The sequence below is a fragment of the Siphateles boraxobius genome, unplaced genomic scaffold, assembly GCF_051911475.1.
Source record: "Siphateles boraxobius isolate OS27281-9 unplaced genomic scaffold, OSU_SipBor_1 119, whole genome shotgun sequence".
NCBI classification, from domain to species: Eukaryota; Metazoa; Chordata; class Actinopteri; order Cypriniformes; family Leuciscidae; genus Siphateles; species Siphateles boraxobius.
The window spans coordinates 2713323-2726720 of NW_027508721.1; the positions used below are offsets into that span (position 1 = coordinate 2713323).

At 36.0% G+C, this 13398-nt stretch overlaps 1 protein-coding gene across 1 annotated transcript in view; it reads left to right on the forward strand.

The window, feature by feature from the left end:
• zcchc7 (zinc finger, CCHC domain containing 7) overlaps window positions 1-9639 on the forward strand; it is a 61742-nt gene extending 52103 nt beyond the window's left edge. The window contains exons 7-9 of the mRNA XM_077204212.1: window positions 7200-7295; window positions 8352-8469; window positions 8551-9639. Of these exons, the coding sequence (XP_077060327.1) occupies window positions 7200-7295; window positions 8352-8469; window positions 8551-9128 (792 nt within the window). The 3' untranslated portion in view covers window positions 9129-9639. The remainder of the gene's footprint in view (window positions 1-7199; window positions 7296-8351; window positions 8470-8550) is intronic.
• Window positions 9640-13398: the final 3759 nt, after the last annotated feature.

The following is a 13398-nucleotide window of genomic DNA, read 5'->3' on the forward strand; positions in this document are numbered from 1 at the left end:
TCTCTCATTTAAGTGGATACATTTGAAAACGCCATTTCAGCATTGTAGTGTGGATTGTGAAAAACAGAGGTATTTGAAAATGATGATGCATGTTTAATCATGTGACGTATATTGAACCGATAGGTATGTTTATACCGCCAGTGCTATTCACTTTCACACAGTTGCTAAAGATATGCTACTTTGCACATCCTGCAAAGATGATGCTTGCATGTTTTGCTGCAGGACAGCACTTGTGTTTTAGACCAAACACATAATGGTGAGTGAGTGCAACCTGGGCGCATCAGTGAATGGTGAGATATTTTGCACAATAAAATTATCCTGCCAGAAGAATTGCATGATAACTTGATTATGTCTTGTTCTGTCTGTATCATCTCAGTGAGCATTTATGAGATTTTACGCATGCGCAGCAAGGTGAATTTAGCGTTTTCGAAAAGGGGAAAACAACTTATCTTTTGGAGAAACACTAGTGTTGACGGTGAGCGTTTTGAAACAAAATGCCATTTTCAAATGTATCCGGATTAATGTGGTCGTAGCCTAAAATAAAGGCTGTTCAATTAACCCAAAAACGGTGTAAACAAATCAAACAATCAAAGTCAGAACATAAATTTATATAGCATTAAATGCTCTTCCTTGACCAAAATAATCAGTTTGACTTGAATCTAATTTAATTAGGCTTATACAACAAAAGGAGAACATTTTAACCAGATTTTTTTAAATCTTTGTGTATTTTCAGTTCTAATTTTCATTGTGGTAATGTTTTTTTTTACATTTTTCATTGCTTTCACTAGAACTCTTTTAGCAAATTGACAAGTGCAAATATTCCTTGGACACTACAAAAAACAACAACATTGGTTGTCAGATATTTACCATAAAAAAAATAGACAATGCATATTTTACAATTTATAACCGTATATTTCATAAAGTTATAAAATGTTAATATAGCAAAATCTGCCTTTTACCTCAAAATGCGCTAATAACCACCAAAACAATACGGTGGCACAATAGAAAGCCACATGATAAATCCGAGTTCATGGTGTTATGGGTCACACAAAGACCAAAACACCATGACAGTAACACACATGAGACTAAAATAATAAATATAAATATAAACTAAATGTAAACCGAAATTGTAACACCCTAATGTACATAACTGATAACAAGTATAAGAAACAAAATCATTTAAATAATATGTGTCACATAGGGTTTTTTGTAATACAGTTTTTCACTGTACGTTATGTGGTAATATGGTACTTGCAGTAAATACAATAAAATTACATAATGTGATGGTAAACATTTACATATTTTCATCATATATGGTCAGGTAACAAATTAAACTTTTTTTCACTGTAGCATTTTTTTTAATTTGACAAATATTTTTACAGTATAGTTTTTCAATAAATATAAAGTCATTAAAGCTGCATACTTTTTACAAATGAAATATAGCATGTCACACTGTAGGATGCTTGAAATTTAATGTTAACTCACCAAATAGTACAGTAGTAGTGAGGGATGTTGTAAGATATATTTTGAAGCTACAAACAAGATTCACTTTTAAAATAGCACAAACCAAAAATCTAAGGGTGGAAAAAAAATGCTATTTCAGGTGGGGGAAAAAATGCTAAATTTTATGTCACGACTCAAGTTAATGTTTCTTTTCTTTTCTTTTTTTTTACTGAAAAATGTGGTACAGATATTTGAGACCATGAATTCAGTTTTGCACAAGGTTGTGTATGTGTGTGTGTATGTGTGTGTGAGAATATGCTCTGTGACTCTTGGCCCTGAAACACAAACATATCAGAGGCCACCCTCTGCCCCGATAATCCTTTCAGATAGAGGTGATACACACACACTAAAGAGAGGTAATTAAATAGTGCCACGGAGCAGCTCTTATGCACAGAAAATCGGATGAAGGAGGGGTCACCCTGTCGTCTTTTTTTAAAAAAATTTTTAGTCTTCCTCCCTTTTCCGGCACATTCGAGCATGAGCGTGATAACAGAAGCTCAAGGTCAGGAGAGGGGGGGTACAGCGTAGGTGTGACGGTGGGGAGACTGTTTTCTTCCTAAACACCAATTTGCATGAGATATCAGCAAGAATGAAAAAATGTAGAGAAAGAAAAATAGATGGATAGTGAAGGTACAGTATAGAGGAACAGAGAGAGAAACAGACAAAGAGACGACAGAACAACATAAAGATTAGAAGGTAGTGAGTAAGAAGGAGCATAAGAAACACTGGTGGAGAAAGGGAAGTTTAAAAGCAGGACTGTGGAAAACTGGTTAAATGGAAGATAATGAATTTTTCCAAGTCTACTTAGAAAAAAAGAGAAACCCCAAAATAATCCAAAAACTCAAAAGAAATATACGTCTTTCTTTTGAGTTGTCCTCACTGGTTGCACGTGACAACAAACAGTATAGTCCAGTTTGTGAACATATGACATGTATGAGATGATTCTTTTTTAATGAATCAGTTATAAAGATGTTGGATCTAATGAGAGATCAGTTTGAACCCGTCTAGCGACTCATTCACTGACTCTGCTGGAGTTGATCCTGACTCGCTGAACCACAAGTCTTTGATGCGTGCTTAAGACTTCTAACATTTAAATCTAATTATTGTCTATTTCTAATTATTGAGTGGTTGTTCATATGGGAGCAAGTAGAAAAGAGATGCACTACTGGTCAAAAGTTTGAAAAAGAAAAAAATTCATACTGATCTCAAACTTTTTAACTGTATTATGTAGTCTACATTCAGACATTTTTTCTGAGTTTTTTTGGTGGTGTTCTCCTTAGGGTTAAATTTTTCAAAAAGAAATACGTATGCATCCAAATAATGGTAATTTTTTTTTATTCATTAGCTTTTTTATTTAGAAAGGGCAAGGCAAGTTTATTTATATAGCACATTTCATACACTATGGCAATTCAAAGTGTTTTACATAGAAAGGAATAAAAATAATCACAAAATAAAAGCAAGGATAAAACCGTTATTCAAAATGCTTTACATAGAAAGGAATTAAAAACGATCACACTATGGCAATTCAAAGAGCTTTGCATAGAAAATAAACTAAATAAAAGCAAGGGAAATTAAAATGGTTATAAAAGGAATTAAAAGAGAATTAGAGTGAAATGAATTAATGTAGTAAAAAGATGATGCATAGAATAAACTTGTCATCTGGCAAAACACCTGTGTATCTTGTCTTGCATATAGTTTTACTCTGACACTGTGTCTGAGTCAAATTCCATTTGACGTCCCAGATGGACCCGATTTTCCCCTAAAATCGGACAGGAGGAGCTCTAGGACTGACTCACGGGGTAACCTCGGGTTCACTGCCCCATCAGTCCGCACCCCAAAAAACCCATTTGTTCGGAAGCTCTAGGAATGGAGTCGATCCAGTCCGCACCCCACAGAACCTCGAGTTTAATTGAGACATCAAACTCACTACTCCAACACAGACCTAGGTCATCAGCATTGTTTCATCTTTCAATTTCTCCAATTGAGTGCTATTCACCCAATTCTCAGTGCCATTTGAGTTCAGTTTAGAAGGAAGAATACAGTGCAATCAGTGGGCTACTTGTTATACTGTGAGATTATCCCATGTGGATTGTTCTGTGTCTATGGTGATCTTTAATAATGAATAATGAATTAAGCTATTCGTATATGAATAATGAATTAAGCTATGTATTAAGCTAATAATGAATTAAGGAACTACTTTGTGGAATCGAAATTAAAATTAAAACCAATAAATTTCAATTTTTGGGTTCTATGGTGTTCTGGGTGGATGCTTATTGGCCCAGGTCAAAAGAAGGCTCCAAGTTTCTCGTTGATCAGGGCTGGACTGGCCATCGGGCATACCGGGCATTTGCCCGGTGGGCCGAGGTGCTTTTTGGGCCGATAGGCCTACAGATAATTCTTTAAAAAATATATAAAAACAATTTTTTTGTCTAAACGGCCCATAATACTCATACATCGGCTGCACATTCGTTTAGTTTTGCTTAATTGGTGGCGCTGGGATCTGTGTGCCAGTGTAATGCATTGGACAAAAAAAGTCAGCGTAGGTTTTTTTTTTTAACAGACCGGCCCGTGAAACACGTAGATCAGCGGCCCATTGGTTCTTTTCTTGATTGGCACTGGGCTGGTCCAATCACATCTTTAATGTGCTGGTCCAATCTCCCCCTTTGGGCTCTGAGCGCGCATGCAGTGTCAGTGTGTATCTGTCAAAATAGTCAGAGATGGAGAAGAAACGCAAGGAATGTGCAGAGAAATAGCGTGAAAATGAAACGGCCCCTTCAAGTGTCTGATGAGGCGATTGAGGAGGATCAGGAGAGAATGAGTGAGTGTAGAGAACTGTGGTAAGCAGAACTAGGCTACTTTCAGAACACTTACGCTATGAGTGTAGGAACCCATTACCCAGTTACGCATTATTTACACATCTGCATAGTTGACGATTACGCATTTTACTAGAAGTGTAATGAGACGCGTTTGTAAACCATGTTTTCCGCCAAAATAAAAGATCATGTGTTTATCTCTTTCAAGCATGGAAATTAGTACAAAAGTAATTATAAAAGTTCCTTTTATTTTTCAGTGCATTTGTTTTACAATATATGGCTATTACTGTCATGGAATTAATATTAGAACTATTATTTTGTAGTAGTGTGCAGACAGACACTATCACAGCTAAAAGAGTTTTGAGTTTTTCTTTGTCCAATTTCCACACTGATTATGGGTTGGAGCTCTTAATTTTTAACTCTCAAAGTGCACCAGATTGATTAATTTAACATTAAAAAGCACAATTTTTTCTTACGGGGGGCTCCCCCGAACCCCCCCCAAAGGTACAGAGATCCACCCACCACAGATTTACCAAAAATCCTTTGTCAAACACTGGTATTGCAATGCCAATGCAGCTTATAGTTTGTTTTAGGATTCATCATTGTGGAGTACTTCGATTGTATTATACAATTAGTAGTTATTTCATCTATTAACTCTTACTCATTCCTACTCACTCATTAGGCTACATGGCATTAGTGGTTTTAATAGGAGTTATTATACATATTCAGGGGCGTGAAAAGATCGGTTGTGTTTATGATTATATGTAGTGGGCCAGTCTGGGCCAAAATGCCCGGGCCGATTTTTAGTCCCAGTCCAGTCCTGTCGTTGATTCCTCCTTCAAAGTCTATGGGATTCCCCACACTAATGTTAGCATTCACCAGGCAATCCATCGCTTGGAAAAGTAACAGCATGTCTCTCCTCAACAAGCCAAATGAATTGATGTGTCATTTATGTCCATTGCACATACAGTACAGGACGAGTTACACTGAAGTATAATATTTATAGTAAAGGGTTTGACCAAAAAAACTCTATGTATGAGCAATAGTGATGCTTGATTAGCAAATGTCACTTATAAAGGCCAGTGGAAGGCAAACCGTGCTGTGGGTTTGGGGGGTTAGAGAGAGTGAGTGGGTGAGTGAGCGACGGAGAGAGAGAAGGGTGGGTGTCTAGGGGGAACCGGTGGTGTCTTTGTGATGGAGATGGAGCAGTCTCCAGCGCTGAGCTGATAATGACCAACGGTTCTAATAGCATTCACCCCTCCACCCTTTAACCACTCAAGCGGAAAACGGACAGAAAGGAAGAGAGAGAGAGTGTGTGGAACGGAGGAAGATATGTTTAAAATATGACGTAGTGGGGCCGCGTGTGTCCTGGCTTATTGAAAATGCGTGTATATGAGTGTGTGTATGTCTCGACGCCCCCTTGAGGAGACATTAAAAGACAATATGTGTGTAGTTTTCGGGCACGACGCACACACACGCACACAAACATGCTCGCACCAGTCAGCTTACCCTCTTTATCGTGCTGTATTTACGGAGGGCGATGGAGCGTGAAACGCCTTTGGGCTCCCCGGGACCAGATGGAGAAACACACACACATACACACACTCCAAAGGCGGCCTTATCACCAGCGCATTACTGGGATTTATTGATACCCTCGGTAATCACTCCCTTATATCACCTCAAAGAAAAGAAAAATATACAGATTATATGAATGTCTGTGAGAAAGAGTGGGAGGAGGAGACAGAGTGGATGATGGGAGAAAGAGAGAGTGAATGGGGTTCATCATTCACTAGCGAGATGGGAAATGTAAGTGAGGTTTATAATAACAGAACTGAGTGAAAGGAATTGAGTGAAGTAGAGTAATATAACGCAGCTAGTCGGCTACTGCTGACATACACACGCTCACAAAGGGCACAGCTGAGAGACCGAGGTGCATTCACACACCTGACATGAGCGAAGTTGTATTCTTGTGTGTGTTTAGTGAGTTTTCTGGTAGTGGTTGTGCCCAAATTCATGTCACCCTAATTGGAGGTTTCTTAACCTGACTGCTTGTTAGCTTGTCACACAGTAGATGCTTTTGTTACAAAGGCTTTGTTATTATGAGCATAGTAGCCTGCTACAAGACGTTCGCAGAATGTCAGACCTGCTCTTTTCCACACTATGAAAGCATAAAGTGACCAGGGACTGTCAAAAATGGACAAAAGTGTACTATAATGTATACTAACAAAATTACACAAGAATACAAATTTGCCAGTTTGACTTGTTCATTGTCGGGGAAAAAAGCAGAGATGGTTGTGCAACATAGGAGAATGAGAAAATAATAACAGAATGTTTATTTTTCTGTTAATTATACCTTTACACCAGTGGTTCTCAACCAGGGGGTCTCGGCAAACTTTCAAGAGGGCCTCAAGATGACAAAAACAGTTTTTCATTTTTCTTTGAAGAACCAGGGTTCTCACTGGATAAACGATGATGCCTATATTAAAAGTGCGATTTGTAGACCAGGAAAAGTCAAATAAATTAATAAAATATAATGTGAATTACTTTTTTATAATGAATATAGATTTTTCTAGTAATGCCAAGCTTGAAATTGTGAGAAAACATAAATAAGGCAAATTTGTTTTGAAAAAAAGAGGAAATATTGTTGTGGAAAATGGGCGGCCTTGGAGTCAAGAAGGTTGAGATGCACTATTTGAAATGGTACTGAGTGTGAATGAAGGAACTGCTTCACTGTTTTACTTTTGACAGACTGCAAATACAAGAGAGTACTTTGGTGCACTTTGTCAGTCGAGGCAGTCAAACTCTCTTTTAAAGATTTCGGCAGTGTCATTATTTTTGTTATTTTGTAATCATTCTCCTTGTGCTCTGTTTGTTTCTCTGTAGACCACTTTGGGATCTCTCAACAAGTCCAGTGATCCAGAGGCCTGCAGGAAACCTGCCTACTGTTATAACTGCTCTAAGAGAGGACACTTTGGGCATGTAAGTGGATTGGCCTCATCCATGGGCATCACATGGGTGTGCTGATGTTGTGATGTCACTTTTGCTTTCTGCAATGGATAACAACTACAACAACCCCTCAGCAAAACTTTTTTACAACATTTCCACACACAAACTAAATGAAAACCCCTGCTTGACAACTGTGCCGCCCCATCATCATTTCAAACTCCTCTGTTTGTCATACTTAAACCAATTGAGACATTTTACAAATATAGGATTTACAAAACATAAACTGCTAATTATTCCAAACCACATCAATCTTAATAATAGAAATTACAAAATGAAGCCATGACCAAAGGACAAGAAATGTTTATTGGGGCAGCAGCATCACCCAAAAAACAGGTTGAGAAGAAAATATATTATCTGTAAAAGACTTAAAAGAATTAAACCATCAGGAACCCTTTAATGCCACCGCTTTCCAGAACTACATCCTGTAAAGGTAAACCTGCTTGATAATAATACACACGTGAATATAAGGCGTTTTTCCACCTCCAGCCCTTGTTAACATTTATATGTAACTTATAGATAATTATATACTAAATGAATAGTAGTTATTAAGGTTGATGGGGTTTGGAATTGGTAAAATGTGCTTGGAAAAATAGATGATATCGACTTGCATAATTATTACGCACACACTATTCACTACCATTCAAAAGTTTGAGATATAAAGATTTAGCCATAAAGATATAGCATACATTTATTTAGCAAGAGTGCATTAAATTGATAGTGACAGTAAAGACTTTTACATTGTTACAAAAAAGAATTTCGAATCAATACTGTTCTTTTAACATTGATTATCAAAGGATCCTGAAAAAATGTATAATTTTTAACATTGATACATTTTTTAAAAAAAATTAAGCATCAAATCAGCATATTAGAATGATTTCTGAAGGATCATGTGACACTGAAAACTGGAGAATTGATGCTGAAAATTCAGCTTTGCCACCACAGGAATAAATCACATTTTAAAATATAATCAAATAGAATATAATTCAAGTAATGAATAATATGAGGTGTTAAAGTGTGCGTTTTCTGCAGGAATGCTCTCAGAGGAGAATGTATAACGGGACATATCCCACCCTGCCCATGATTACTTATTATGACACAACGAAGGACATCAATTGCCGGGAGCACAGACTAAAAAAGAAGGCCAAAGGTTTGTTGCAATCTTTCTGATAAGTTGAATTGATAAACACTGATCAGCCTAAAGATATAAGGACATGCGTTTCTCTTACAGATCTTCAGGATGCTGGATTGATTTCCACTGATGGAGGGGGTTTTACATCTACCCCTCAACCGCCCAGGAAGAAACAAAAAACCAACCACAAACAGTCTCCGTACCCATACAACACTCACACAAACAACCAGCACACACCGAAGAGACGCATCGCACACACGCCCAAAAATCATCAACAAGCGCACCAACACTTGAGTGTCAAGCAGAACTCACAAACACCAGGGAGCCACGGCAAAGGCAAGTTTATATCACAACAGCAAAGCCAGAAGGAAGCCAAAAAGAAGAAAAAGAAGAAATCTTCAGTTATAGTTTTAGATGAAGATGCAGACTTTCCTAGAGGTGGCAAAAAGGGCCCTCACTCGACAGGGTTTTTTTCGTCTCCCCAGAAAGCCAATATGAAGCTGAAAAAGGCCTTTGGAATAGAAAAGAACAATAAAAAGAAAATAGAAACAACAACGAAAAAGAAGGAGAGGAAATTGAAAAAGAGACAGCGAAAAGCAGCAAACGCTTCTTCTGTGTATCCATCTGATGAAAATCTTTTTCAGATTAAACAAAGAAAGGTTAAAAAACGTTCCTAAAAATGGCCAAGTATGTGAATAGGACTTCAGATGATTCACCAATACTGGCCTTTTCAGGTCGGCTAGTTGCTTTTGCTCCGTCTTCTTCCATCCACGTTTTCATGTACAGTATTAGAGCTTTTTTAGGATTGTTCTTGGAAAACGAATCAGTGCAACTCGGACCCTCTTGCCCTAATACAATTGCAGTGCTGTTGAATATTGTGAATGTAAAATGGATCACATCTCATTTTAGAGGTTAAATAAATAGGGAAAACAAATGAATATTGAAATTGCAAATCCACTGTGTCAGTGTTTGGTGCGTTTCACTTTCACAGAATTGTAAAAGAACTATTAATTGCTTGGCTGCATTACACAATGTATTTCATGTAATAAACTGACACTTAAAAAGGGCTTAGTTTCGATAGGTTTAGCAAACATCCGTTTTTTTAGCTTCTACATGATGAGTTCTCTTATTTTATGTACATGCTGCGTTCTGTAACATCATGATTAAATTAAAGTCTGTTTGTTTTGATATCTCGTTTGAGATCTTTTGTATCAACATATATTTTTAAGGTGCGATAGTTGATCTGGGAAATGCTAATTTTAGCCTGCTAGCATTGTAAGCATTACAATCCTGCAAATCGCCATCCAATGCTACGCCGCCTCCAAATCACTCTGTGTGCGTACACAGACCAGAAGCAAGATGACCAGAGACAACAATATTGGATTACATCATGTGTAATTCACCGGTGAGAAAACTTTAAATTACAGTGAGTAACGATACAACAATAACGTACATAAACAACTGTTTGCCTGCCATTCTCTCTCTGTCTACACAGCGCACGTGAACGCGTTGGTGATGTATGAACAAGCTGCGCAGTGGTGTATGCAAACACAAGTTGATTGACAGGGAACACATGCTTTAATTTCATTCGGACCGAATGCAACGATTGAACGAACATTTTATGGTCCTACGCCTTCCACAAACTATATATATGTATAAAAAAAAACATTAAGACAACTTAACATAGTGAATTGCTGTCAGGATATGAGGAGGCTTTCAACCGGCATAACAAAAAAAAATTCTGTAGTGAATCACCTATTGCACCTTTAATGGATATCCAGGTTTTTTAAGGGAAGGTGTCATTTTAAGCTATCCCAGCTTAGTATGCCAAAGAAAACTAAGACACAGATAGGTTGATTTTGTAAAAAGTATAAACATACTTTTTGTTGTGGGGCCAACAAAACATTTATTTTAGCATCCTACCGGCTTAACCAATGATATGAGTTTGGGGGCGGGACTATCTGTTTTATCAATCAATGGCAGATGTGGGAGTGTTTTGAAATCCAGTTTAAAAGCAGTCATTATTTCAGCAAATTTGTTTCATAAAATAAAATATACTCGTTCTGTGCTGGTCTATTTTTACTTTCCAAATATCTGTATGCCAGTTGGTGGTGACAAGTGAGTGAGTAATTCATTCACAAATCATTCACTCCTCCTATCCATTCAACAACGCTGATTCATTCAGGAAATGCAACTTCAAACTTTAGCTCAGATATTCTCAATGGTGGATTCTGCTTTTGCGTCATTTGGAACAGTTTTCGTTGTCGGATCAAAACGGATAAGTAACTGGCAATATTGTGCCTTCAATGTTAAGCTCCTCGATATGAGCTTCTTGTTTATTGAACTTGCAACCATGCTGTTCATCTGAGTATCAGCGCTCTGATTACCTGCAATCTCATATTAAAAATCTGTCTGTTGAACTGAATTCTCACTTTCAGACAAAAATATGCGCTCCACCTTTCTCCTCTTTCCCGTGATTATCTTCTTGAGCTCCAGGTGTTGTGTTTAGGGCTGCTCAGCTTTGAAGTAATGACAGGCAGAAAACAGCTGGTTAAGTGGTTAAACCATTGCCATTTCCTTCCCTTTCTCTATTTTTCACTTTTTTAAGATCCCACATTCCTTTTTATTCTCTATATAATTACTCCTTTCGCATGTACGGGTTGTGTTTTTGTTAAGAACAATATTTGAGCTCCAGAATAGTACAGATTTGTTCAATTGTTCTGTCAAATTGTTTTTCTGCTCTGCAGGACCGTCTGTCTGTGTGTGTGGATGTTTATGTGAAAGTGTGTGCCATCAAGCTTTTATTGCTTGAAAAGTTTTCAACAGTAAAACAGGAGAGATGATTACTTAAGCCAAATATAAATCCAACACCAAACACGGCAATCCAGCCCACATGGAGGAAAAAAATCCCATTTTTTTCTAAAGATTTGCAGACAGTATGTAAACTCAAGGGTCCCACAGGGCTTGGCTGAGATGTGTAAGAGAGATACAGTACGGAGTGAGTGAAGAAACATGCAGTCACTATTGAAACTCAATTTAGTTGTGAGTCAGTCACACTGATTTACACTTGACTAATTCCTTAGAAATGATTAATCAGGCTTTTTACTGGCATATTTGACCACAACACATTCCCAGTAATGTGTCACAACACTTGGACTCAACATACAGCTCTCAAAACAATCACAGTCATCCACTTAAGTGTAATTATTAAACCATACTCAAGAACATTTTCCTTCAAAGACAGGTTTTGCATGTATAATCTTTATTTAGGTAATGTTTGTAAGATTGTGATTTCTAGTTTTCTCTTAAAACTAAATTTGCCTGCAGATCTGAATGTTTCCTCCACTACTGTGGTCCGTGTCTTTTTCATTAGTCCAGTTCTCAGTGCAGCCCAACTGGGGCTTAATAAAAGCTAAATATATATATATATATATATATATATATATATATATATATATATATATATATATATATATATATATATATATATATATATATATATATATATATATATATATATATATATATATATATAATACACACAGGCTACAAAAAATATGTCTATAAATATAGCTTTAAAGTCCCATGAAAGTCAAAATATAATGAAAAATGGGAAAAGTTTGTGGTTAAAATAGATGTTCATAGGTTTTTACAGGACTTTTTATGGTCCCTGCATATGTGCTGATTGCTTGCCAGAAAATGTCACTCAGTGCTGAGAATGGCCAAGTTTATGGAAACCGTGACTGAGTCTGATTTTTTTTTTTTTTTTTAAAGAGGTTTGGTTTGAACTGAAAATGTAATTGCATGTTCAAATATTTCTGGAGCAGTGTTATTTTAGTATTATATACTATTGAATTTAATAATAGTTTTAAATTAGCTTTGCTTTTTATATTTTGAAGTTAAGTTTTAGTACTTTTGTTTTGTGATTTTGTCATTTTCATTAATTTTAGTTTTTTTATATTTCTATATATCTTTAATTTCAGTTTTAGTATATACTACATATGGCAACACTACAATAAGGTCTAATTTGTAAACATGAGTTAACGCATTGACTAATGACTTACAATTAGTTATATATTTTTTACAGCATTTATTAATGTTAGATAATAAAAATGTTCTTGTTCATGTTAGTTCACAGTTCATTTGTTAACAGATGAAACTTTTGATTTAAAACATTTAGCATTTATATTTTATTATGACTGAAAATTATTTTTAATAGTTTTCAACTACAACCTTGTACTTTGGCCTAAAATCACTAATAATTATCCAATAATAGATGCAGGTTTTATTGTTTTAAACTCAGTCAGCTCAAAACATCTAACAGATATCAACTCACGGCACAATAACTACACATTTTTAGAAAAGCAGTGTTCTTTCAGAACTGTAAGGAAGCCCTAATAGGCCGTGGATTAAATTTATTAATTTTTTCTTTCATGTTTTCTCGTGATCACAACTTAATTTTCTCGTGATCTCAACAAAAAAAACTGTTTTCTCGTGATCACAACTTAATTTTCTCATGATTGACCTTTTAAAAAAATATATATATAATATAATATAATGAATATATAATATAAATTCCATTTTAATACAACTGTTACATCCTCTTTTTGATGGCTGGGATGATTATAAATTCTTCCATTTTATAGAACGTTATGTGTTTTTTACTCTATCACCCTTAAGTGAGAGATAAATGTGGCTTAAAATGAACTTGATTAATTTTCAGCATTCTTGGAATGTAAGGAATACTGATACTATACTTGCATTAAAGTCTTAAATAACATTGATTATGTCAACATTTTATGTTTCCACTGCCTTGTAAAGAAACACATAAAATGAAAAGTAAAAAGTGAGTTGTAATTTTTGGGATTAGTTTTTATCAGCTTGTGTCAGCACAAGGTCGTAGACCTATGATGTGCTAATAAAAACAAAACTAATTTACTGGTGTTT